Source organism: Petaurus breviceps, unplaced genomic scaffold (assembly GCF_028583685.1).
Source record: "Petaurus breviceps papuanus isolate PSGF00001 unplaced genomic scaffold, PetGlider_PUasm1.0 99, whole genome shotgun sequence".
In the NCBI taxonomy this organism is placed as follows: domain Eukaryota; kingdom Metazoa; phylum Chordata; class Mammalia; order Diprotodontia; family Petauridae; genus Petaurus; species Petaurus breviceps.
In genome coordinates this window covers 16,528,304-16,552,242 of record NW_027187465.1, presented here as the reverse complement: position 1 = coordinate 16,552,242, position 23,939 = coordinate 16,528,304, and the positions used below count along the sequence as shown (strand labels likewise).

General features: G+C 46.9%; 1 protein-coding gene across 4 annotated transcripts in view; it reads right to left on the bottom strand.

Moving 5' to 3' along the window:
• Positions 1–23,939, bottom strand: part of MED13L (mediator complex subunit 13L) — a 428,655-nt gene that overhangs the window by 21,078 nt on the left and 383,638 nt on the right. For all 4 annotated transcript variants that reach the window (XM_069081430.1, XM_069081432.1, XM_069081431.1 and 1 more), the window contains 9 exons: positions 23,002–23,924; positions 17,373–17,552; positions 14,342–14,565; positions 9,837–10,029; positions 8,762–9,203; positions 7,985–8,204; positions 7,176–7,364; positions 3,840–4,063; positions 3,527–3,669 (listed from right to left, as the gene is read on the bottom strand). In XM_069081430.1, coding sequence (XP_068937531.1) covers positions 3,527–3,669; positions 3,840–4,063; positions 7,176–7,364; positions 7,985–8,204; positions 8,762–9,203; positions 9,837–10,029; positions 14,342–14,565; positions 17,373–17,552; positions 23,002–23,924 — 2,738 coding nt within the window. The remainder of the gene's footprint in view (positions 1–3,526; positions 3,670–3,839; positions 4,064–7,175; positions 7,365–7,984; positions 8,205–8,761; positions 9,204–9,836; positions 10,030–14,341; positions 14,566–17,372; positions 17,553–23,001; positions 23,925–23,939) is intronic.

Sequence of the window (23,939 nt, the reverse complement as noted above, 5' to 3'; positions counted from 1 at the left end):
GCTTTGAAAAACCCAGATGTTGACTGGGTATGGATGTAATGGTTGGACAGTTTGGAAAGCTGTCTACTTGATCTGTTAATGTCTTGATAATTCTGTCTGTATGCTTTGAAGTTTGGGGTGCTGACCTTTTTCCCCTGAACAAGGTAAACGATATATGTCTGACTGATTAAAGTAAGCTTGTTAACCCATTTTGAGTTGCTTTCCTTTAACAAAGCAGATCCAAGAACCTGTATGGGCAGCAAACCCTGAGGACATGCTTGGGGTGCTTGCTGCTACAGCACCTCAGGTCCCTCAGCTGGAAAATGAGAGGGCTGAGTGAGATCACCTTCAAAAGTCCTTTGAGCTCAAAATCCTGGGACCTCAATTTCTCATCCCACCACACGATCATGTCACTAACACTTGTAACACCAACACAAAGTAAAGACCAAAAATTCTTTCTAAAACTTGATAATAATAATAGTTATAATTATTATTATTCTATGGACTAACTGCACTTTAGGGGGAATCTTAAAGAGCCCAAAGGGAAAGCTCCCTGCAATACATTTTGTAAAGCATCCAGCACAGACCATTCCAGATGCTCTCTGATGACAATGGCACGTTGTCCCACCGTAACTCCTTTTCTTATCCTGCCATAAGGGAAATGGTTTATCCCCCTATTTCTTTAGCCCAGAACTTGGCTGGAGTCCATCTTAGATGATCAAATTATAGACTGTAAAATCTCTTGATTTGCTTTGTTTTTAAAAAAGTAAGGTGGCAAGTATCAGAGAATGAAAGGCATCCTACTTAAGGTTTGTGCAGAAAGAGAGGGGGCGAAGAAGGTGGCCAGCAATGTTCACCCGACAGTCAATCGTGTCCTGCTGAGTGCTCAGATGAACAAGCAGCACATTTTTTTTCTCATAACTTCTGTTTGCTCATTGTCAATGCACAAAAGCACCAAGACCCTCGAGGAAGAGCATTTTGGATTACTAAATCGAGGGATTGAAAGCATTTGGTCGTTTTACATTCCCAATATTCCCAAGGTTGCAAAGATTCCCCCAGAAATGCCCGAATGTTACTCTCTCACAAGCCTTCTTTACATCAAAATCTTTCCCAAAACCTACTTCTCTTTCTAAAGAGCAGGTGAAAGGAAAACTATCATCATCTCCTAAACAGACTTCAAACTGGAATACTTGAGATGAGAGCCCTGAGTGGAACATGAAGAACATATGGTAAAAGCCAGATGGGAGCTGCAACTTTCAGACGGATAAGGGAGAGGGCAAAGAAGTGGTCCAGGTGAGTGAGATCACCGGCACTTTGGAGACACAGGGAGCTCTGTACAAACACTACACAACACTGAGGCCTCAGCCCTGTTCACACCACCCAAGAACAGCAAAGCTCGCAGACCCACCAAGGGAAGGAGCCCCTGGGCATCAATGAGCTGACATTTTTATTTGGTACCTGTCTCTGGATGAAACAGCCACTACTCTTATCTCTCAGGTTGCTGGACGATGCCCCTATTCCCATTCTCTTGTTAGAAAAGAGAGGTGGGATGAGAGGGAACCACACAAACAAAACAAAATACTGTCCTTGAGAACTTTCCAAAACAGAATATTCACCTGACTTTTTTTCTCCTATCTGATCCTCAGTTCTCTCTGCTGCCTTTCATATCCCATCGTTTATTCTTCCCTAGGGATGACAGCAGCTATGCTAACAAATCAGCACATGACTAAAGCCTCTAAGAAATAAAGCTGAGTCTTCTCTCTCTCTCTCCACCTCCCATTCCCTTCCACTTCCTTCCCAGTGACTCAGAACATAACCCCCAAATTACCAATAGTAGCTGAATATTTGCATTTTGTTGTTGCTGTTAGGAACTTTAATTTCATAGGCAAAACAAAAGTGCTGCTGTGGAAATTCTCCTTACCAGTTAAGTTTGGAAATTCATCTATAATTTAAAGTCTGAGAGTTGCTGGCTTCTCCACAGTTATACAACTAGGAAGTAGCAAAGAACTAGAAGCCAGCCCTCTATTATGACTCTACAGCAAAGAAATCATTTTTTTGCAAAATCTACTGACTTTCTCTGACTTTGCCTAGGCTTGTCTTGGAAAGAGAGATATATTATCTAGCATGGGGTCTATGCTGGCAACCTCTTCTGCTTGGCCTCCAAACTCCCAAGGCCACCTTTGTGTGAGCAGGAGCTACCGTAATTTTAAATTCCTTCATCAGCTTCTTCTTCTTCTGTCTTACTTATTATTTATGGACCTTGGATCAGGCTGAGGTGTGATCAACATAATGTCATCTCTCCATTGGTGGAGAAGCCCTCTCAGGTGTGGATGTCTGTGATCAGACTCCCTGGCCCCTCCCACTCTCAGCTAACAGTCCATCTTCTACAAGAGGGTTTTCCCAGTCTTCCTCCTCTCAGATATCTTTGAGCTTATTCCCAATTTCCCTGTGTTCTGTATGTCTGTTGTCTCCCTCATTAGAGTGAGAACTCCCTGAGGGCAACGGGCTATTTGTCCCTTTCTTTGAATACCCACTATTTTAACTGTGCGTCTGGAACATAGTTGTTAACTGATCAAACAAAATTACAATTTGGATTAAGGAATCAAACTATTGTGGCAACCACCTTATTAGAGAAAAATATTTAAGGCTCTGCTTTGCTTTACCAAGACAAATGTTCTTTTGGAATAAATAATCAATACAGTGGAATCTTGTATAGAAAAAAAAGAAAGAAGTCTGAATTTCAAAGAAATTAGGATTTGAGAATGGAAAATTTGAAATGATGATTCCCCCAACACTATTAATGCATCCCTTCAGGCTACTAATAAATAGTCTCACTGTCAGAATGGCATTCCTAAGCATTAGAAATGCTGGGGAAAGAAAAAATCAAAACAACTGATGATACTTTCTACAAGTTTCCAAAATAGGATTAGGTTAAGTATAATTTAAAAGTTTTGTGTAGAGCTCCTTGAGTTCTTTAGGGGAAAAGTGCTACATAAAATCAATAGTAAATGAATTTTTAAAGCAAGCAGATTGTAGTCATTAGTATGTTAAGCAATTTTTTTTCTTGGGGGGGGGGGTGAGAGAGGGAAGGGGAACACTGTAAATTGGACCTGTGCTTTCACTGGAACAGAGAACTCCCAGTGAGAAAACATTCCCTATCAAAGCAGATACTGCCTCAAGTTTCATTTACAGCATCGCCTGAAGTGCTGAGAGGCTATGGGACTTGCCCAGGATCCCACAGCCACTCTCTGCCAGAGGCAAGACTTGAACATAGCTCCTATTGTCTTTTAGGCCAGCCTTCTATTTGTAGGTCACACTGTCTCTGAAATTTGCTTAAATGGCCTCTCAAGTCTAACAATTAGCCAGACAAGTAGCTAGCTGTGACACAGGTGATGTTCTGTACTGTATACACAAAGACCCAGATGTAGTCATCTGACATGATTGGAAACTGCCGATTCTTTTGTTTTCCTGTGATGTTCCTAGACTCCCTTCTGTCATCACCCTCTTTTCTCTGGCTTGATCATCACAGTCTTCAAGGCCTCTTTACCTTTTAGCTCCCCATGGCCAAGCCTGCCCAGGCGCCCAATCACAACTCTCCAGGGCAGTGACGTCATCTGAACAATTCCAATGCACCACTCCCATAACTTCTGGAGCCCGATTTTGCGGGGAGACACTTTACTCCTCCGAGATCTAGAGAGGAAGGAAGTAGGGAAAACAGAATGAGCAAGCTTTCTCAGATCATACTATTGTGAACCCCCCAAAAGAAAATGGACAAAACACACTGTGCCAAGTACATTTGGAACAGGGATTGGAAAGGTTTGCGCCTGAGGACAGACAGGACACCAGACCAAGGCTCCTACCTGTTTGGTAAGTCAATATTGACAATGCAAGTTTCCAATAATTCGCCATGGAGGTCAGTGCAAGAAGCTAAGAGCCAGCGCTGGTCATGGGACAAACAGTAGCCGACGAATAGCACGTTATACTTCTGGCTGGCTTCTCCAAATGTCTCTCCCAGCTCTGTCTGTTTGTCTTTGATCGGAGCCAATATAAAAGGAGGGGAGTAAAGCTGGATTGGACTGGGCCTCTGAAATCAAAGTCAAAATCAACATCAACACAAAGCTGGCCTGTGATGCCATACCTGCATAAATACAAAACGACCCAGATGACATCTAAAGAGATGAGGACTGTGACACTGGGGAGGTCAAGAGGCTCTCTTCAGTGACACAAATAGAAAACCCAATAAAGGGTTATTTAAAAAAAAGAACCTGAGAACTCAAAGCATTAACTATGAATAAAGTCAAATAACTTAAAGTCATAGCTTGTGACAGATTATAAAAGCACAGTTGTCATCCTCACTAATATTTGTTATAAATATTTATATTTTCATAAAATATAACCCATATGACTCATTCCAGGTCCCAAATGTTATTTAACTCAAATAGTTAGGATTGTACATCAAGAGGGTAATCATGACACTGGCCTGCTGCAATCCTACTGCCGAAAATGACAAAGCCCTGAAATCCCCGAAGAAGGGAGAATGTGGCATCTGAAAGTCACAGACGGGTGTCAGCGATGGCATCGGCTCTGTTCAGAGCACAAAGTCAGCATCCTTTTACCAAGCAGACAGAGCATCGTCTGCCTACCGAGGGCTCCCAACTGAATTAAGATGTGAGGTGGAGCTACATTAAAAGACATTCTGGATCTTTCTACCGGGACATAGCTTCTCAGCAATCAAACGCCACAAAGCCCTTCATCTCTTCGTGTGTAAAACAATGTGTCTCGTCACGTGAGGGAGTGTGAAAGGCCGGGTACCCTACATGCTGGGATTGGTCTATAACCAGCAAAAAGGGAACACTTCTGATCAAAACAATGAGGAAATTTCTTTTTCCTCAGCAGCTTTTAGTAGTTCTCTTTTTCTTAGGAAAAATTAAAAGGAAATACAGGATCCAATGAGATACTGAACTTTCAGGGGATTACAAAAGGGGGGCTCTTTGCTCGAATTTCCCAGGTTGTCCAGCTCTTACTGCTCATGACCTTCTCCTGGTCCTAATTCCACATCAGAGCAAGTTGGCAAACAGAAGGGCAAAGTCAGGCAGGGCAGCAGAGGGAGGGGGGAGGCCCAGGCACTGTACAGCCACTGGGACAAGCTGAGCTGTTCCACGACGCTCAAGCCCATTGGACTCGTGCTGTAACAAGTCCGAAGGAAGTTCCTGGTGCCTGTACTGTAAAGACAGGGTAGCCTCATTGGAAGAGGGAGAAAACAAGGAGGAGGACCCCAAGGTGGTGGCGTAAGTGGGTTCAGGAGGCCAAGTAGCCTGTGCTTTAGTTGTTCGGTGGCTGTGGTTCTGACAGGCTTTATGGGAAGCACACTTTTACAAATCAACATCTTTAGATTCAGTAGGAAATCTCACCACTGAAAGACATTGGACGGTGAGCAAAGTTTGATTAGCCCCATATTTCTGTTTTACAAATACAAATTCTCACACATTGGATTTGTCGAAAGATGACAAGTAGATTTCTGAACAAAAGACAAGCATGTAGGTTAATGAACGTTATAAACAAAAGAACAACTAAGATGACTGAGCTGGAGGACCCGCCGTACAGCCTTCTGGCTAAGATCAAGCAGACTGCAATCCACATTTCTCCAATAAGTCTCTGGGCTCTTTTAAACAATTATAGACCCGAATGACACGACAGACAAGCTGTTCATCAGAATAATCCAAACACTAAGAATAAAATCAACTAATACCAAATTCAGGAAGTCTTATTTTTGAATAAATTCTTAGAACTAAAATATTTCATAAAATACACATGTCCTCGTGCCCAGCCTGTTAAGGGGAATTCTTTCCATCTCTGTCTTCACCCCCTGGCTTTCCTGGCTCCCTCCAAGTCCCAGATAACATCGTCCCTTCTTCCCCGTTGTGTTGGCGCCTTGATCTCCGGAGCACCCTGACTGCGTCTGGCTCGCGCACAGCCCTCGGCCTGCTGTCTCGGCCGTCAGACTGGGAGTTCCTCATGGGCAGGGGATGCGCTGCTTTTACACACACACACTCTTCTGCTTTTCGTTACGTCCCCAATGCTGGCGCACAGCAGGTATAGAATGAATGTTAACTGACTGACTGATGGGCAGCACAGCCTGAATTAAGCATGAGGGAGAGCCTTTCACTTCTAAACTGGCTCCTCATGAAAGGACAGCCACATGCTGAACAGAGAAACAATCAATGTTACATATGACCAGATGCAAAATGAGAAATTGTCCATCTTTTCAAGATTTATTTTGAGTTGAGGGTCATTATAGGATTCAGAGCAGGAAGGGACCTTAGAGATCATCTCACTTCCTCCTCTACAGTGAAGGAACAAGGGCCCAGAGCGGTTAAGGGACTTGCCAAGGTCACAGGAGGAAATCTGGATTTGAACCTAGATCTTTGCACACACAACACTAAACTATTCCTGCTGCACCACACTGACACCTCAAGGACATGCAGATTTATTTTAAGTGAGACAAAGTTAGCAAAAGTTTCTTTAACATGATGAATTTAGAAGTAGACACAGTGCTAATAGTGAAGATTTGTCGATCCAGGCCCGACACAGGGTAAATGCAGCAGGAATGAGGTAAGTGGAGAGACATTCGGATTTCAAACACAGCATGGAATGAATATCTAAGGCAAGGTAAACAGGAGCAAACCAGGAGCAAATATACTCCTTATTTTTTACAAAAAAAAATTTATTTTGGCATATCAAGCATTCTCTTGTAATGTATCTTTCTCATTTAACACTGCGTGTGGGTCTAGGGACTGGGGTGTAGGCAAGAGTGACAGGCACAGAACCACGGAGAGAAGGCCGTGGCCCTGTGTAGGGAGGAACACAGGGACATGTGCACATCTCTTACAGACAGAGGGATACAACAAATGCCTATCAGTGGGATCAGGCACAGGGAAGCTCGAGGCTTTGGAAAAGGCAAACATAAATAATCCATTTAAGGCTTAATTCAACTTTAGAAAATAAGGGACTCAATAAATAAAGAAAAACGTGGCATATGAGCAAGGTGAAGGATACTGGTGCCTTATCTTCTAAATCTCTCTGTTTTATACCATGATTTAAGGAATCTGGCTGGCCCCAGAGAAAGCCCAAACCCATCTGTCACTCAAACCATCACACAGTCTGCCAACCAGAGTGTTCTCCTGCCAAGCACCAACCTCAGGGTTCTTGAGGGTCATCTCAATGCTGGCTGCCGGTCCAAAGCCTGTGAGAGACTTAATGTGGGTCTGGGTGGGCAGAGGTCGCCTGCACTGGCAGTAGACTGAAAATGCCATGGACTTCAAGTGCTGGATGTAGAAAACCTGTTCATCCTTCATTGTCTGCAGCATGTACTGGCAAGGCACAATCTAGGCACACACATTCCAATAATTAAAATCATAAAGACGGAGATGGAATGGGCTGAATGGAACATTGGAAAATGAGGCTGTACTGATTCTCCATTTGACTCAGCAAAGAACAACCCAGCCTTGGGCTGGACGCTGTTACTCAATGCATGTAGCCCAAGCAAAGAATAATTGCATGTTTTTAATGGCGCTAATTCTTTCCAGAGATGCCCCCCCCCATTTTACCGTAAATTTAGAGCAGATGCTCACAGTGGCCCCCCGGCTACCGTGTGCCACCCTTTCCCCAACTGATGCAGATAGACCATCGCCTGGGTACTGTTCCCACACCGCTTTAGGGCTGAATTCTCGACTTACGGGCGTTAGGATTTCAGATTCTTTAAATGGAAGCAAGTCTCTATTTTTCTTCACACAAATCAGTTGGCAATAATTCTCTTTGGCTGCTAGATACCTGCCATTTAATGAGCTTCTGAGCTCAGTCATTTAGGACACAAATGGAAGGAAGTTGTAAAAGTGCTTGTCAAATAACCAATTTGGGGAGCATTTACTTCATGTTTTCTTTTAAATACTGAGGTCTAGTAAAGTATTTCTAGATTAGAATATTTAGAAAAGAGGAAAAAAATTACTTGGAGAATGAAAGAGTTTCTCATATTCTCAGGTAGGTTATCCAGCATCTCCGTGTAGCAGCGCATCAGGCTGAGTAGCCACAAGTTTGCAGACGCGGCCTCATCCTCCGCGGTGTAGGTGAAGGGGTCCACCATGTAGATGACCACGGCCGGAGGGTAGGCCTGACTGTCAGCCGCTTCCGCTTCCGTGGGAATCCCTATGCGCTCCCTCTCAGTGACACTGTTAGAAGCACAGACAAACAACCCATCTCACTTTAAAAGCTCTGGAGAATTTAGAAGAGTTCAGTGAAAACCAGGACATGGAAGGTGTAGGTAATTAAAAGTAACACAGCAGAAATAAATACTGGAAAAATATTTGTTTACTAGACTCTGATCGAAGAACAAATTTCCCACCAAAAAAGCATCAAAACCAACCGTTACTGGCTGAACCAGTTTGATGGAAAGCGATGCTGAAAATGGCCAGATGAATTAAAGCTTTTAAAAAACAAAACCAAAATGGAAGAGAACAAAAATCCCAAACCTGTCTTTCTCTGTTAAGTCTGGGATGTTAAAGGCTCCAGAAGACAAGGGACGTGTGGACACTAAGGGGCCCAGGAGAGCCTAGCAGTCAATGACTTCTCCCAGGCTGTGTATTCAGCATCCCAAGAGTAGATTTTCAGGGGGAAGCAGGCAAAAGGATTTAGTTTTCAGGGAAAACTGGATGTTGGTGACCCGTAAAGAAAGGGAAGAATGGAGTGGAAGTGAAGAGTACTTGGATGAATTCCAGAAATGCCCTACCTGTCTTGTCCTTCTGGCGGAGGCTGCTGGGAGGAGCTCTGTACTGGTTCTGCCTCCCCTCCAGAGGCCAGGCTCCCCTGAGCCCTGTCCGCCACACTTGGCCCAGTACTGGCTGTCTGCCCTGGACCACCACCACCACCACCACCACCACCAAAGCCTGAGGAGGAGGTCGTGCTGCCTGGTGTCACACCAGGTCCAGAGGAGGCTGAGGATGCTGGTGGCCCTGAGGAGCCAGCAGCTGCAGAAGTGCTGCCTGAGCTGCTGTTGGAGGTGCCAGCTGGCGGAGCTCCAGGTCCGGACGCGCAAGCTGGATTCGAAGGCGCGGGCCCCGCACTCCCAGGGGCAGCCGGTGCCTGTGCTGCTGCTGCTGCTGAGGGTGAGCTTGGGTACTTAGGTGGAATCAATAGGCTGCTGTCCAGCTGCAGGGTAGCTAAATAAGGTGCTGCAAAAGCATGGAGAGGGAGGTTAATGGAGCACAATGCCCTCCAGGCTCAGCACCAGCTGCTGGCACCCCCCTGGCCTGCATGCAGTCCTTCACACCTGAGCTTACACTCCACAAAGGGAATAGTGGGGGCACCTGGAGAAAGCTTCTTTCCACTGCAAGAAAGGTCTAAAGTGATTCCTTGTCCCACACTAAGTCTGCATGTATTCCTCTAGATCTTCACTGATAACACCAATAAGAATAAGAAGACAGTATCACAGTAACCAGATACTGTGCTATCATTGCCTGTCACTGTTCAGGTTGGTCAGGGGATGGTTACATAAAGGGTAGGAGACAAGACCAGAGCCCTAGGCCCCTCCTGCTCTAGAGTCTGGGGCGGGGGAAGAGAGAGGGTGCCTCGCTGCCTCTCTCTAGGCAGCCTCAGAGAGCCAAGCACATAGCCCAGGGCACCCAAACCTGGCTCTGGGCAGCCGTGACAGCACTGGGGCAGCCTGGCATGACCCTCCCCCTCTCCTTGCATGCATGAGGACACTAAGTTCAGGAGAGGGGAAGCTCAGAAGCAAGCAGGCATGGGAGCTGGGTGCTCCGTGGCCACAGAAGCTGCCGGAGCAGGCCTGAGGTAGTCTCACTCACCTAGGTGGTGCCGGCAGACCTGGGCGTAAAGTCTGAGTCTGGAATGATTGTCGCTATCCTCGCTGCCCCAGGGCTGGCGGAACCACTCGCTCATGAGCTCATCTGTCAGCTGCGGTGTCATGGTCTGCCCCACGCGCATGATGCCATCTCGTAGCCCTCTGCAGATGGGCTTGTGTTGCCCCAGCCTGCACATCTAAACACAAGCAGGAAGAAGCCGTCAGCAGCCAGAGCGGCCTCTTTCCCCAATGGCCCATGCAGGGAAGCAGGGAAGGCAGCTTCTCATTTCCTACTCACAACCTTGGGAAATAGAAGCTGTAAGACCCTCATCTCACAACTGAAGAAACTGAGATAGGCAGAGGTAAAGTGACCTAGCCAGGGTCACATAGCCAGAAGAGTCTGAGGCTGGATTTGGCCTCAGGTCTCCCTGGCTCCAGGGCCAGCATGCTCTCTGTTTATCCTTCCAAAGTTCAAGTCTAGCCCTCTGTGGGGCTGGAAAAACAAATGTTTCCTTCACTGAGATCAGCTCATCAATAGGATCTGGGCTTGCTACTTGCCATGGTCCTGTCAAAAAAAATGAGCAGAATTCCTGCTCACAGAGGATGATAGCGCATGGCCATGCAGTCATCTAAACAGCTTTCACCTGTTCTCTGAAACAAGGAAATAAAAGCCACCTGTCTTTCTGCTGCAGGGAACAGACTCATCAAAGGAAAACAGCTTTTCCCAAGGAGAATCCTAGGATCCAGTCAGTTTCTCCAGCTCAGTAAATGCAAACTTTGAAAGGGTGAGAATGAATGTGTCTCCCAAGTAAATAATCTAATTTGACATTTGTTAGGAGGAATGCTAATCATGCCACATTCCGGCTTCAGTAGATATGACGAAGGGAAGACTGCAAAGTGCTCCTGACCCTGCCTTCTAAGGACTGTGGAACCATCACCGCCCTCATGCTGGCTGTAGAAAAAGTATGCCTGCCATTACTGAACAAGGTTCTCTTGTCCTTTGTGGTCCTGCTACTCAGATGGAGGATTTGTTAACAAAGGGCTGTCGCCTGGCTTTCAGAACTGCTTTGAGCCATTGTCTGTGCCTGCCATTCATCAGGCATCAAGCGTCGGCCAGCCACGGTCTGAAGACGAGTCCTACAAGGGCAAGAGGGTCCCTAGCGCCCCCTCCCATGCAGCCCCTTGGCTTCTGGAACAGCAGCTCTTGGGGGCTGCAGATCAGCCAACATGTTTGGTGTTTATCCCTCTGCCCTGGCCATCCTATCACCCACATTCCCTAACACAGGTGTCCTGGAGGGGAATCACAATGTGCTTTTCTCCCCACTGCCATCTGCAGCACTGGCATGCTTTCCTTCTTTGAGGTTCACCATATCAGCTTGGGGGGGGGGGGGTCACCATCTGCTGGTTCCCAGCCTTTGTATGAGGGGGTGCTAACACCATGCGGATGATCTCCAGAGCTCACCAGGCTCCTGTTGCCCCCATCTGATGACCTCGTCCTTGCTCCGGCCAGCTCAGCCCCATGGAAGGATGATCACTGGGCCCTCTCTGCACTCCAGCACCTACTACTTCATCCGGATGATGGCTCCTCATCATGAGTGTTCCCAAGGCTCTGTCCTAGGTCCCCTGCTCTTTCCTCTATGCTCTCTCTCAGTGCCCTCATCGGCTGCCTTGGTTTAATTATAATCTATCTGCCAATGGCTCTCAAACCCTTACCCCCAGTTTTCTCCTGGATGTCCCTCCCGCTCCCCCTCCAGACTCCCCTCTTTGTCAGGGGCGCCCCGCTGTCCCCACCTCCCACGTTCACAGGCCTAGTGCCATCTGCACTCTCCTACCCCCCACTGTCTTGGTTCAGGTTCCCTGCTGAGTCTTCTTTTACATTTCTGCCAAAGTGATTCTCCTTAAAGGCAGATCTGACCATGGCATCCTCTTGCTCAAAAAGTAACAATGCCCCCTGGGCTGCTAGGATCAAATAGAAACTGCTCTGTTTAGCCTAGAAAGTCCTTCCCCCTGGCCCCAAGGCAGCCATTGAGCTAGGCTCACTGAACGTTATTCTCACCCCACACTCAGTGATCCCGTTTCTCACCTAGGATACTCATCTCCTGTCTCTGTGCCTTTGCACTGGCCATCACCCATGCCAGCAATGCCATCCCTGCTTGCCTCCACCTCACACAATCCCTCACTTCCCTTGAGAACCACCTTCTCCATCTTTCTTGATCTCCTAAGTGGCTCGCGGCCTCCCTCCCAAATGACATATATTGAATATATGTCTTTGTACTTGCACTGATTCTCCTTTATATCCCACATACACTTATATGTGTCGTCTCCCCCCTAGGACATAAGCTCCTAGAGAGTGGCGATTGTTTCATTCATTGTGCCTGTGTCTCCCATGCTTGGCAGACAAGAGGGGTCTGATAAAAGCTTGGTGATTGATCCATTTCAGTTAGATCTCGTATTAAAAACACAGCATTTAAAGATGCCAGTCACAGATTTGCCATCAAGGACCAAAGGTCTTGGGCTGAAGGCCTGCACACTCTTTTGTCTTGATGGGCCAGCCACTCCCTGGTGTGACCATCTCCTCCACCAATGCAGATTACAGCTCTTCCATAGGAACTCTCATAGACCAGCCATCCAGTGGCCAGAAGAGAAAGACCCTAGCCTGGTAATAATACAGCTAACATTTACATAGCACCTACTGTGTGCATGGCACTGCGCTGAGTGCTTTGTGAATAGCATCTCATTCCACCTTTACAACAATGCTGAAAGGTCGGTGCTGTTATCATCCTTGTTTTACAGCTGAAGAAACTGAGGCAGACAGCAGGTAACTGCCTTGCTGAGGGTTACAGAGGGCTGGATGTGAATTTGGGTCTCCCTGACTCCTGGTCCAGTGCTCCGTGCATACACAGCGGCCCCTGTCACCCAACACAACGCAGGACGGCCTTTGAGAACCAGGGTTACGTCTGTGTCCCAGAAGGGAGCAGCCAAGCAGTATGTGAGTGACGAGGCCCCATCATTATTGAAGAGGAAATGAGAAGCAATCGTCAGCCCCAAGAAAAGATGCCATTCTACTTTATTTTTTAAGAACAAACATAAACATATTTGAGTGTTTTTTTAAAACCCATTTTCTTTTCCAAAAAGCTACTACCTGCTAAAACTACACCATCCAGATGAACATAGTATCAAAATGAAAACATAAGAAAATGAGCTGTTGGTCAGCTAACATTTTTTTCAGATTGGGAACATTTGCAGACCAACATCTCCCTTTGTTGTGGCTCTGCTATTGACCTGCTGCTTTTCTGAGGTTTAATTATTACAACAACACTCCTTTAGGAAGGTGAGGGTTGGGGAAATTAAAAAACTCAACATTTTTTTTTCTTTGGAGATACTTGCTTTCCCAAATACCAGTCGCTTGCCCTGCCCTCCCCCCCACAGTGAATAAGAATCTAAGCTCAAGGAATAGAAAAGAATGGGCATTTCATTTCTTTTACTACTACCAAGGGAGATGAGTAGGTTAAAAAAAAAAGCTTCTGGGTGGGTAAATTAAAGAAAGTTATTGGCAAGGCTGGATTAGAGAGGTCTTTCTTGAGCCTCTTTTGCCATTTGAGTTTATTTTTTAAGGTGTTATTTTCTTCAGTCAGGTTGTTGACTCCCTGATTTTCTTGCATCATTCTCATTTCTCTTCCCAATTTTTCCTCCACTTCTCTTATTTGGTTTTCAAAATCCTTGAAAATCCTTTCTATGCTCCTCTATGGCCTGTAACCAGCTCATATTTTTTTTGGAAGCTTTTGGTGCAGGAGTTCTGACTTTCATTGTCTTCCTCCCATTCCATGCTTTGATCCTTTTTGTCCCCCAAACTGGAGTCTAAAGTCAGATTGCTGAGCTTGCTTTGCTTCCTTTGCTTGCTCATGTTGCCACTTAATTACTTGACTTTTGGGCTTTTTGCCACAGTAGAACTCTGCTTCCAGAGAGAAGAGCTTTGTCCAGAATTGCTGGGGTTTTCGAAGCTGCCCGAGCTATTAGCTGGCTGCCCTCTCAAAAGCCTCTACTGGCTCTGGCACCTGGTCACCAGGACCTCCACCTTAGACAGCAATCCAGATCCAAGCAGGTTAAAGCAAGAGTGATTACCCCTCATACTGGTCACTTGGCCCCACTACAATCCGCAGGCCAGGAGCTCTGAAGCAGCCACGTAGCGGCGGCCACCACTCCCCGCGGGTGGAGGCTGGACCACACTCCTGGACCCTCTATTTCCACAAAGTCCACACTGACCTCTTCTTGGGCTAATGAAGTACTAAAGTCAAGACATTCATTCATAGATGAGCAAGCAAATAATGTCTGCAGGCTGCATGGTCCGTTTTGGCCTCTCCCCCAACCCATCCACTATTTGCAGAATTTTACTACAGCCTCCTTTCATGAAAACAAATCAATTCCTATTTAGCTACTACTAGAAACAGAATTAGGGAATGCAAGAAGAATTCCTGATACAAAACCTGTTCTCAAAGATCTTCTCCTTACCTCATACACAGCACTCAAGTCCCTGAAGAAAGTTTTGGCTCCTTCGAGCAAGGCCTCATTTTCTGGACACACCACAATGTAAGCAACATCTCGGTGGCCCCCATAGGGGTCTAACAACAGCCTCTCCCAGAATGGCAGGGAGAATGGTGAAATGGTGAGGAAGTCCTTGTCGTAGCCCACCAGCAGTGTGGGGATGGGCAAGGGCTCTGGGGACTCTTCTGAACCTGAGAAGAAAGAGCATCAGGTCAGTGTGTCCTGGCACACCTACAGACCACCCTAGAAGGAGGAATGTACTGTCCAGGTTGGCTCACAATAACACTGTCACGTTCATAGCCATATCTCCATTTTTGATCTTTTCAAATGATTTAATTAAAACATGTTCTTTGGAGAGGTAGCTTGGAAGGAAGGTAAAAAGGAAACAAGCATCTATTAAGTGCCTACTCTGTGTCACAAACTGTGCTAAATGTGTTACAAATATCTTATCTGATTCTCAAACTGCCCCCCCCCCCCCTAGGGGGCGGGGGGGGGGGGGGAGGGGGGGGGGGGGCAGGTATCATTATTACCTCTATTTTTCAGTTGAGAAAAGTGAAACAGAGATCAAGTAACTTGTCCAGGGTTACACTGGTAGGAAGTGTCTGCGACTGTATTAGAAATGCTCTATCCACAATGTCACTTAGCTGCCCAAGCTTGGTAGAGGGTTAAATTTGGAACCTAGAGATCTGGGTTTGAATTTTTACCCTGCTACATAGACTGTGTGACTTTGACTGGGCCATACATTTTCTGGGCCTCAGTTTCCTTCCCTGTACACAGTAAATTAAAAGGTGGCCTAATCAGTGGTCTCTAAATCCTCTATGTACAATCCAGAAGGGCACAGATGATATTAGAACTTCTCTTTCCATTTTTCTATACAAGGAGGAGAAATGAAACTCTGTGAATACTTAACATACGGATTCATCTGTTCTGTTTGTCACATGGTCATGCATCACGTATTCTGAGGAAGGAGTGGGGGATAGTGGACCTTCACTCATTTATTTGCCCTGAGTACACTGGGATGCCCTGCACTTTGCCTGGGCTTCATTAAGTGGATCCCTGAATTATCTTACTAAATTTTCCCTAAACTATATCATACCCCCCAAAAGAGACTGCCTGAAGGAAGATGAGATCAACAAGGGGAGCGTGGCCCCTCCTCCCTCAATGGGCATCTGCTGCACCCGCCATTTCAGAAGGCAAAGACAAGATCAGCCTCCTCGGGACCAGCAGGAAGCCAGCCAGAAGCCTGCAACACTATTAACAAGGCTCTCTGAAATAAAAACCCACACCTATTACTGCTGACAGCAAACTATATCGAAATGAAAAAACTGAGCTTGTGCTGATGAAAACAATGCATATGACAACTATGAAAACGTTTATACCTGGACACTTGAAAAAATAAATTTGGGTAACGGTTGGAAAGGGAGTCTTTTAACCTGTTTAAAAATCTTCCATAGGAAGAATTGCAGGAAATTTTGAAACAGCAGAGTACAGAGGAAGGAAACTTCTGTACTCTGTGGTGCAACCTGAGTGTGAATCCTGTCTTTGCCCCTTACTGACCATGTGACCCTGGGCGAATCACCTCCCCTGGCCCTTGTTGACGTGTGACCTTGGGCTAGTCACTTCCTCTCCCTTGGTCCTTCATTTCTTTCTCTACAACATGAGGTGGGGTGGGATAGGATGACCTCTGAGGTCTGTTCTGCCTTTAGATTTCTAAATTTATTTGTCATAGCACCTTCTGGTTAATTTGGAAGAACAACTAGACAGTATCAGGGAAGACGGTCATGTATTACCATAATTTCACCAGAAACTTTTGTGTAGGTGGTGAATGGGACTAAAACATAGGCATCATGATCTCATAAGAACTGCAGCTCCTCCTTTGGAATGATGTATCCTTGCTGGAAGGTTTTTGCATCTATTGAAACCAATCTTCCAATAAATGGAACCACACTCTCAACAAGATGGACCACAAAGGGTTGGATTAAGATTTTTAAATAACGGAACCCACAGGGGGCAGCTAGGTGGCACAGTGAATAGAGGGCCAGCCCTGGAATGAGGAGGACCTGAGTTTGGATCTGGCCTCGGACACTTAACACACACACACACACACACACACACACACACACACACACACAAAACTAGCTGTGTGACCTTGGGCAAGTCGTTTAACCCCAATTGCCCTCTGAAAAAAAAAACAATGAAGCCCACAGAATCACGTTGCTTTCACTATTTTTTGTGCCATCAAGTAAAATATTTCATGTTTCATGTTTTACCCTGCATGCAATATGACCTACAAAACATGCTTAAGAGGGAGTACACCACCTAGTTTATAAAGACATCTATCCAAATCCACACAAACAAATTTTCCTGGTAGTTTGGGGATCACCGCAGAGGAACTCTTCTGGTGGGACCCCACAGGAGACCCACCCACAGCTGATAAAGGGGGCCTAAATGAGGGTGTGGCTGGTTCCTACCAGCTCCAGGTGCCCTATGAGCTCCATCACTGCCCTTTCCTATGGAAAAGGGGATCTCACCCTGACCATGAAGGCAGGAAGCCCACATAGTAAGAAATAAGAAGAGGGAGGGCAAGAGCCCCCCAGCATTTCTATCACGCTCCATGTATGCCAGCTCACTGGATCCTCACAAGACCCCAGTGAGGCCCCCAAGCTCCTCCATCCCCATTTTACAGAGGAGGAGCCTAAGTGACTGGCCTAGGGTCACAGAGATGGGAAGAGCACGAAGTCTGACTTCCAGACTCCATCCCCATGTCCCCCCTTAGCCAGAAGAACAAAATAAGCTAGTATACGTTACTTGGACCAGTTACTGAATAACCCAGTGCTAATAGAAAAACTGAAGCCCAAATGTGAGACTTTGATTTCAAAGGAAATAGTGGGTCATGATCAACCTATTCAGAAAATCAGAAGAAGAGACTCCCACTGGCCCGAGAAGGACCAATAGCAGAGGCTAAGCTGGCAGAAGGAGCTCACACAAACATGCGTACCGTAGGTGCCGCGTCCGGCCATCTTGTGGAACTGCTGCCAGGTCAGGGGCCCCTGCACGTGCTGGATGTTCTCCCAGGTCCTGCCCGTCCGCTTCTTCTGAATGGCATCCTGGAGAAAGGGCTGCAGGGAGAGCAGCATGCGCACCACATCCTGGGAGGACAGCATGCTGATGTCCAGCACTGGAGGTTGGGGGGAAACAGAATAAACATCAGCCAGCGGCACTCAGGATGGACAGCCACCCCTGCCTCTGCTCTCATCACAGCCAGGGACAAAACATGTCCTGCTTAGAATAGCTGTGGAGCAGCCACGCCCATCTTCCTGAGACCTCCCTTTCTGAGGCACATTTGGAGGCCCACTGGAGGCCCACTGAGGACATGGCCATCAATCTGGAAAGGTCTGGGTGCGAGACAGCTGCTACACAGGAAGATGGGCAGCACTGGTCCCTGGAAGACCTGGGGAGGCCAATTATTTCAGTTCTCTGTTGCTTCTGGCTGCTACTATTAACTTTTAAATGAGCACGCAGTATGTAAAAACACTGTTACTGTGCATTCATACTGTCCTGAAAATGCACATTTTCCTGCTTCCTGCTCTACCAGAAAACTGGGGATTCCTATCCCTGCCCTAATTATTGAAAAGCATCGTTTGGGGCCACGGAGGAAATATTTCTTTCTTTCTTTTTTGGGGGGGAGGGAAGGGAAAGGTAAGGCACTTGGGATTAAGTGACTTGCCCAAGGTCACACAGCTAGTAAGTGTCAAGTGTCTGAGGCCATATTTGAACTGGAGTCCTCCTGACTCCAGGGCCTGTGCTCTATTCACTGTGACACCCAGCTGCCCCAACAGAGGAAATATTTCAAAAGCTACTCTTAGCAAGGACCCAAGTTCCACATATTTTAGAACTGGATATTTGAACAGTATCAGACTTGATCATTTCTGCAGGTTCTAGTCACTGACTGAGTACCCAGGATGTGCCATCTCTGGAAGGTGGGTAAAGATGTTGCATTTCTAGGACACTTTTTTGTTGGTGAAAATGCAAGGCAGATGGCCTTAGGAGGAAGGAAGGGATGTTGTAAGCCACAGTCAGCTACTTTAAAGGGATCTACTTTTTCTCCTTTATACCAAACAGCTTCCACTCTCACTCAAAGTATTTTCTGTAAAATTTGATTACACAGCCACAGTATAGGCCACTTTGGAGCCTTGGATGAAAGCTGTGGGGTGGAAGGCACCATCTTGTTTCCAAAAATTACAACTACTTTTGTCAAGCCTTTCACTCCATATGAAAAGTTGGCCTACCAAATTTTGTAATAACCAATTACTTAAAAATATAAATATTTTTATGGTTAAACATAGAAATAAACAGAAAGCAACTTTTAATTGCAGTTATAAAATTTAAAGACAAAAACATTTTCATTAAGCACAAAATGCTTAGACACAGAATCACAGGCATCTGTAGGGAATGGAAAACAAACATGGAAGCAAAAATTGCACAGGCGCCTAGGAGTGAGAGGTGAACGCCAGGATTCCAAGTTTGAGAGCAAAGAGTTCCTGCTATAAACATTTATCGAAGAGGGACAAAGGAGGAGAAACATGTTTCTACCCTACAGAAAGTTACCTAATGGCCCCTTATGATGGCTCCTAGGAATCTCTGCAAGGTTGTCCTTCCTTACACACAGCTGATGAGGGAGAGAGAGGGAAGGAGGAAAAAGAGAGGTAGCTCCTAGCTTGTTAGCCATGAAAGGCCTTCAACAGGAATGCCTTAAATACACAAAGGATTTTAATGCTGATTTTTTTTTTCTCTAGTTAGAAAAAAGATCAAAAAAGAGTTAATACCACTGCATGTGGCAAATGGTGGGAGAACAGCTGCTTGGACATTAGAAAGAACTCTGCGCTTTTTAGTTTTGCTTTCTACCCTAAGGAGAAGAATCTTTCCTCTCAAAAAAGCAGAAAAAAACTAGGCCATCAGAGTAAAAGCCTTGCATGAGTGCGAGTCACTAGGGCCAGGTGGGCACTGAAGACCAATGTGTCTGACAGACAGCTGGGCCAGCCCCAGTGGCTGCCCACAGATCAGGGAGAAGGGTACAAGAGCCCCTGGGCCAGAAAAGACAAGCATGGGCCCAACTGGGAAGGGCAGATTTTTAAGAAGCACTGGTCAGTCTGCCTGACTCTGAGTCCTCTCCTCACAAAATTTTACAAGGGGACACCAAGAAAAGGAAGCTCTGACCATGAAAGGCCAGCCTGGCTTCATCCAGAACGTCCTTTTGTGACATTACAGTGGCAAATGCCATGTGGAGAAAGGGCCAGTGATGATGTCATGAAGACATGGGCTCAAGACTTGATGGCTACAAATAATCTAGGTGACTACAGGCAAAACATCTAACCTCTTGGTACCCAAGCAACGCTCCAAGTGGCAGATGAGCTTGCTAGCTGCACCAGCGGAGGGAGCACTTACACCAGAAGTTCCCTCCTCCAACAAAATCACAGGCCTAGAACAACCTCCTCCCTTGATAGTCCCCCCCAGCAGCAGAACACCAGAATGATGGAGAGTGAGTCAAGCAGAAGTGATTAATGAATGGAGGTCTAGCACAGGGAGCGTCCCAGGGATCTGCTGGGCCCTGTACTATTGAACATTTCAATAAAAATTTGAAGAAAGGCATAGAAGGTGTGCCCACCAAATTCAGAGATGACACAAAGCTGGGAGGAATAATGACTTAATCAATCAATACCCATTAACTACCTACTGTGTGCCAGGCACTGGGATATAAAAGTGAGACAGTTTTTGTCCTCAAAGAGCTTGCCCTGGCCTGGGAGGACATAGCACATCCACAGAGAGGTAGGGGATGGGTGTGAAATAAATGTGAAATGATCTGGAGGGAGGGCTGAGGACTGAATCAACAAAGACCTTTTGAAGGGTCCGCTCCGGCACAGGGAGCAGCCTGCCCCTGGGCAGAGAGGAAGTGGATGGAGGTGGGGCACAGGTATAAAGGGCCTGTTGAGCTGGGTGCAGACTGGATAAGTGGGAAGGACGCTACTCGCCCTGGAAAGGCTGAAAGGCCAACTAGAGCCAGACTGAGAAGGGTGTTACATGTCAAACTTAAAAGAGTTTGAATGTTGTTCTAGAGACAAGAAGGATTCCCTCTTTGGGCAAAGTGGCATCATCAGGCTTGTGCTTCAGGCAGATCATTAGGCCTCAGTGCAGAAGAGGAGTGAGGGTGGGGATGGAAGAGGGTGGACACCCTCTTCCTGATGCTGGCTGAGATTTTAAAAGACCTCAACAGACAAGACTGTGGGATCAAACAGATCAACGTAAAGACTTTTAAGTACAAGATTTGGGGCAAGAAGGCAGTGTGTCTGAAAGCTCAGGTGGGAGAATCGGCCTGGAGGCCAATGGGCCAGGGAAGGGCCTCCAAGTGCTGGCTGGTTCTGGGAAGGAGGCAGAAGATGACAGCCCTAAACAAGTGTCACACAAGAAGCAGCCAATCTATTCCAATTTGTCCCTAAAGACAAATGGGTGGGAGCTACAGGGAGGCAAATTCTGGCCTGATGTGAGGAAGAACTTCCTTAAGATCTTAGCTACCAAAAAGGTGGGATGGGCTGCCCCAGAAAGTAGGATGTTCCCTCTCTACCACTAAAAGTCTTCAAGAAAAGGCCAGATAACTCCTCTGAGCAATGCTGGACAGTGGACTGCAGGTGGCCCAGGGCTGCAGAACCAGTCACACACAGAAGCCAGCCACTCCAACCTCCTCATTCAGCAAAAGAGGCAACCAAGGCAAAGAAGGTTAAGTGACTCACCCTGGGCCTCGCAGCTAGTAAGTGTGGGAGACAGGACTGAAACTTAGTCTCCCTGGCTCCAAGATGAGTCTTCTCTTTTCTAATCCAGACTCTGTGGCTGCTTTGCCTTTCTTTTTGATTTGCTCATTATAATGGTGAGACCTTGTGCTGAGCCATTCTCCAGCACTCATTCCATCTTTGCTTATGGTCTACAACAGATATTTGCCAGTAAAACTCGGTGTGAAGGTCGTGAGCCCCTAACAGGACTAACCTCGTTATTTTGGCCTCTTCAGAACTAAGATGGAACCAAGAGAACTCATTACCAAAAGCTCTATGAGGGTAGGTAATTTACCCTGGCAAGATCCCTCTAAGTTAGCTCCACATTTCTCTGCATTTATGGGTGCTCAATAAATACTGACTATGTAAGAGGGGACAAGAGGAATGTGAATAAACAAGTAAATTCCTATATAAAGAGATCACAATAAGGAAATTTGCCTATTCAACAACAACAAATTTAGCAATATATTTCAACCATTAACTCTGTGTAAATAATTTGGTATCTATAGATGAAAATGACAAAGACAGCCCGTCAAGGAGCACACAGATTTCTGGGTGGGTGTGGGGTATATACAAGTAAGTATAAGATCAAATAAAGTGAGATGGGCTAGAAGGAAGAGATCCATATAAAGTACTCAAGGGAAATCTGAAGGCTAGAACACTGCGTGGCAAAGAGAGATGAGTTAGGGACCCCCAAAGCAGGAGGCACCTGAACAGACCCTGGAAGGAATTTATGGGCAGCAATGAGGAGAGAGTGCATTCCAAGCATGAGGGACATCTTAGAGAAAGGAATGTACATGGTAGATGGCTGGGGGGAAGAGGGGTGGGATGTGTGTGTGTGTGTGTGTGTGTGATTGAGAGAGTATGTGTGTGTGAGAATGAGTGTATGTGTGTGAGAGACAGAGGAAGAGTGTGTGTGTGTGTGTGTGTGTGTGTGTGTGTGTGTGAGAGAGAGAGAGAGAGAGAGAGAGAGAGAGAGAGAGAGAGAGAGAGGGAGTCTGTCTGTCTGTCTGTCTGTAGGGGGGAGTCAGGATCCAGGATGCCTTGAGGGGTCTGTATTGTACAGACCAAAGGGAGGTCAAAGGGAGCCAGTAAAGTTTTCTGAGTAGAGGAATAAACAGCCCCATCCATATATTAAGATTCTTCCAAGTTGCTATATGATGGATCCAAAGAGGCAGCATGGCCTAGTAGAAGCAGAGTTGGCTTTGGAGCCAGGAAAACCTGGGTTCAAATCCCATCTCCGGCACCCACATCCTACCGTGAACCAACGCTCTGGGCAGGAAACAGCTGCCTTGGCAGAGGGACCTTTCTTCCCTGGGAATTGTCTCCATCAATGAAATCCCCGGCCTGCTCTCTATCCCTTAACCAGTACAAAGGGTAGATTAATGAAGAGGCAAGAGACAAGGAGGCCTGTCAGGAAAATCTCCAATGTGTAATCATTTCAATTTACATTCAAAATTTAGGCTTGATTTCCTTCTTTTAAAATAAGGGTCCAGGGGCAGTTAGGCGGCACAGTGAGTGAGTAAAGCACCGGCCCCAGAGTCAGGAGTTCAGTTCCGGCATCAGACACTTAACACCCACACACACAAAAACTAGCCATGTAACCTTGGGCAAGTTACTTAACCCCAATGGCCTCCAAAAAGCAAAAAAAAAAAAAAAAAAAAAAGGTCCAGACTGAATTTAGCTTCCTTAGCTTTTCTGGCCCCAGTGACAAGGAAAGCAGATATAAACAAGCAGTCACAGACAGCCACTCCCACCTAAGATGGCTCTCAGCAGAGCTGTCAGGCTTTTGGTCCCAACACCTACCGTTGCTGTGCGGCCAAGAGTGGACGGTGGCACTTCGGACAAGGGCTTCATCCACTCTCCCTCCAGTGGGGTTGTCCACATACTGCCGCCCCTGCTCCAGCGCATTGACACACTCTGTCCAAGAATCGTTGTGATCTGCCTGAACCCTGTCGTAACTCCAGTGTGTCCCAGGGAGGGGATGGCGGTGATTGGGGGAGACACAGCCCAAGCAGCTCAGGGCTGCGAAAGGCTGCGTGTGCTGGTTCTGGAGGAGGAGGAGGAGGCTAACAGGGGGCTCCGGGGCCTTCCGGGCCCCCTCCGTCTGAGGCAAGAAGGCGGTCTGACACATCATCAGCCGCCGCTCGGCTGCCTGGCCCAGATCCGAGTTCTTCCCAAAAATATCCACTTCATCCTCAATAAACAGCCCAGAATTATAGCCCAGCTTGCGGTTCATGATGGCGCTGAAGCCGCAGGTGCAGCGGTACTGGTCCTCGTTGGAGGAGTCGGGGATGTAGAGCCCAACGTCCGCCCCTTTGATATTCATGTTGCAGGCACATATGCAGCAGCTGTCAAAGTTCCGGTCTTTGAAGACATTCAGCACGGAGTCAGAGAGAATCAGGGTGACGTACAGACTGTGGGCCTCGGGCACAGGCTGGGCAGTGGCAGGCTCCACAGAGCTAAGTGGCCTCGTGGTGGATGGCGTGGAGGCCGGCGAGCCCTGCTCGGTGCCATCGTACTTCACGGACCCCTGGCCGCTGGCTGTGCCACCACCTCTGGGGGTCCGTGGGGTCCGAGGCGTCCGAGGCGTCGGCACAGAGAAGCGCGGAGTGGCTGGGGAGGGCAGCACCCCTGCCCCACTGTTGCTGGCTGGCGCCGCACTGTTCAGTGTCACGGGTGTATTCAGGTAATCCTGGTCTGCAAGGCTGCCAACACTAGGCACGTTACTGCGACACAGAGAA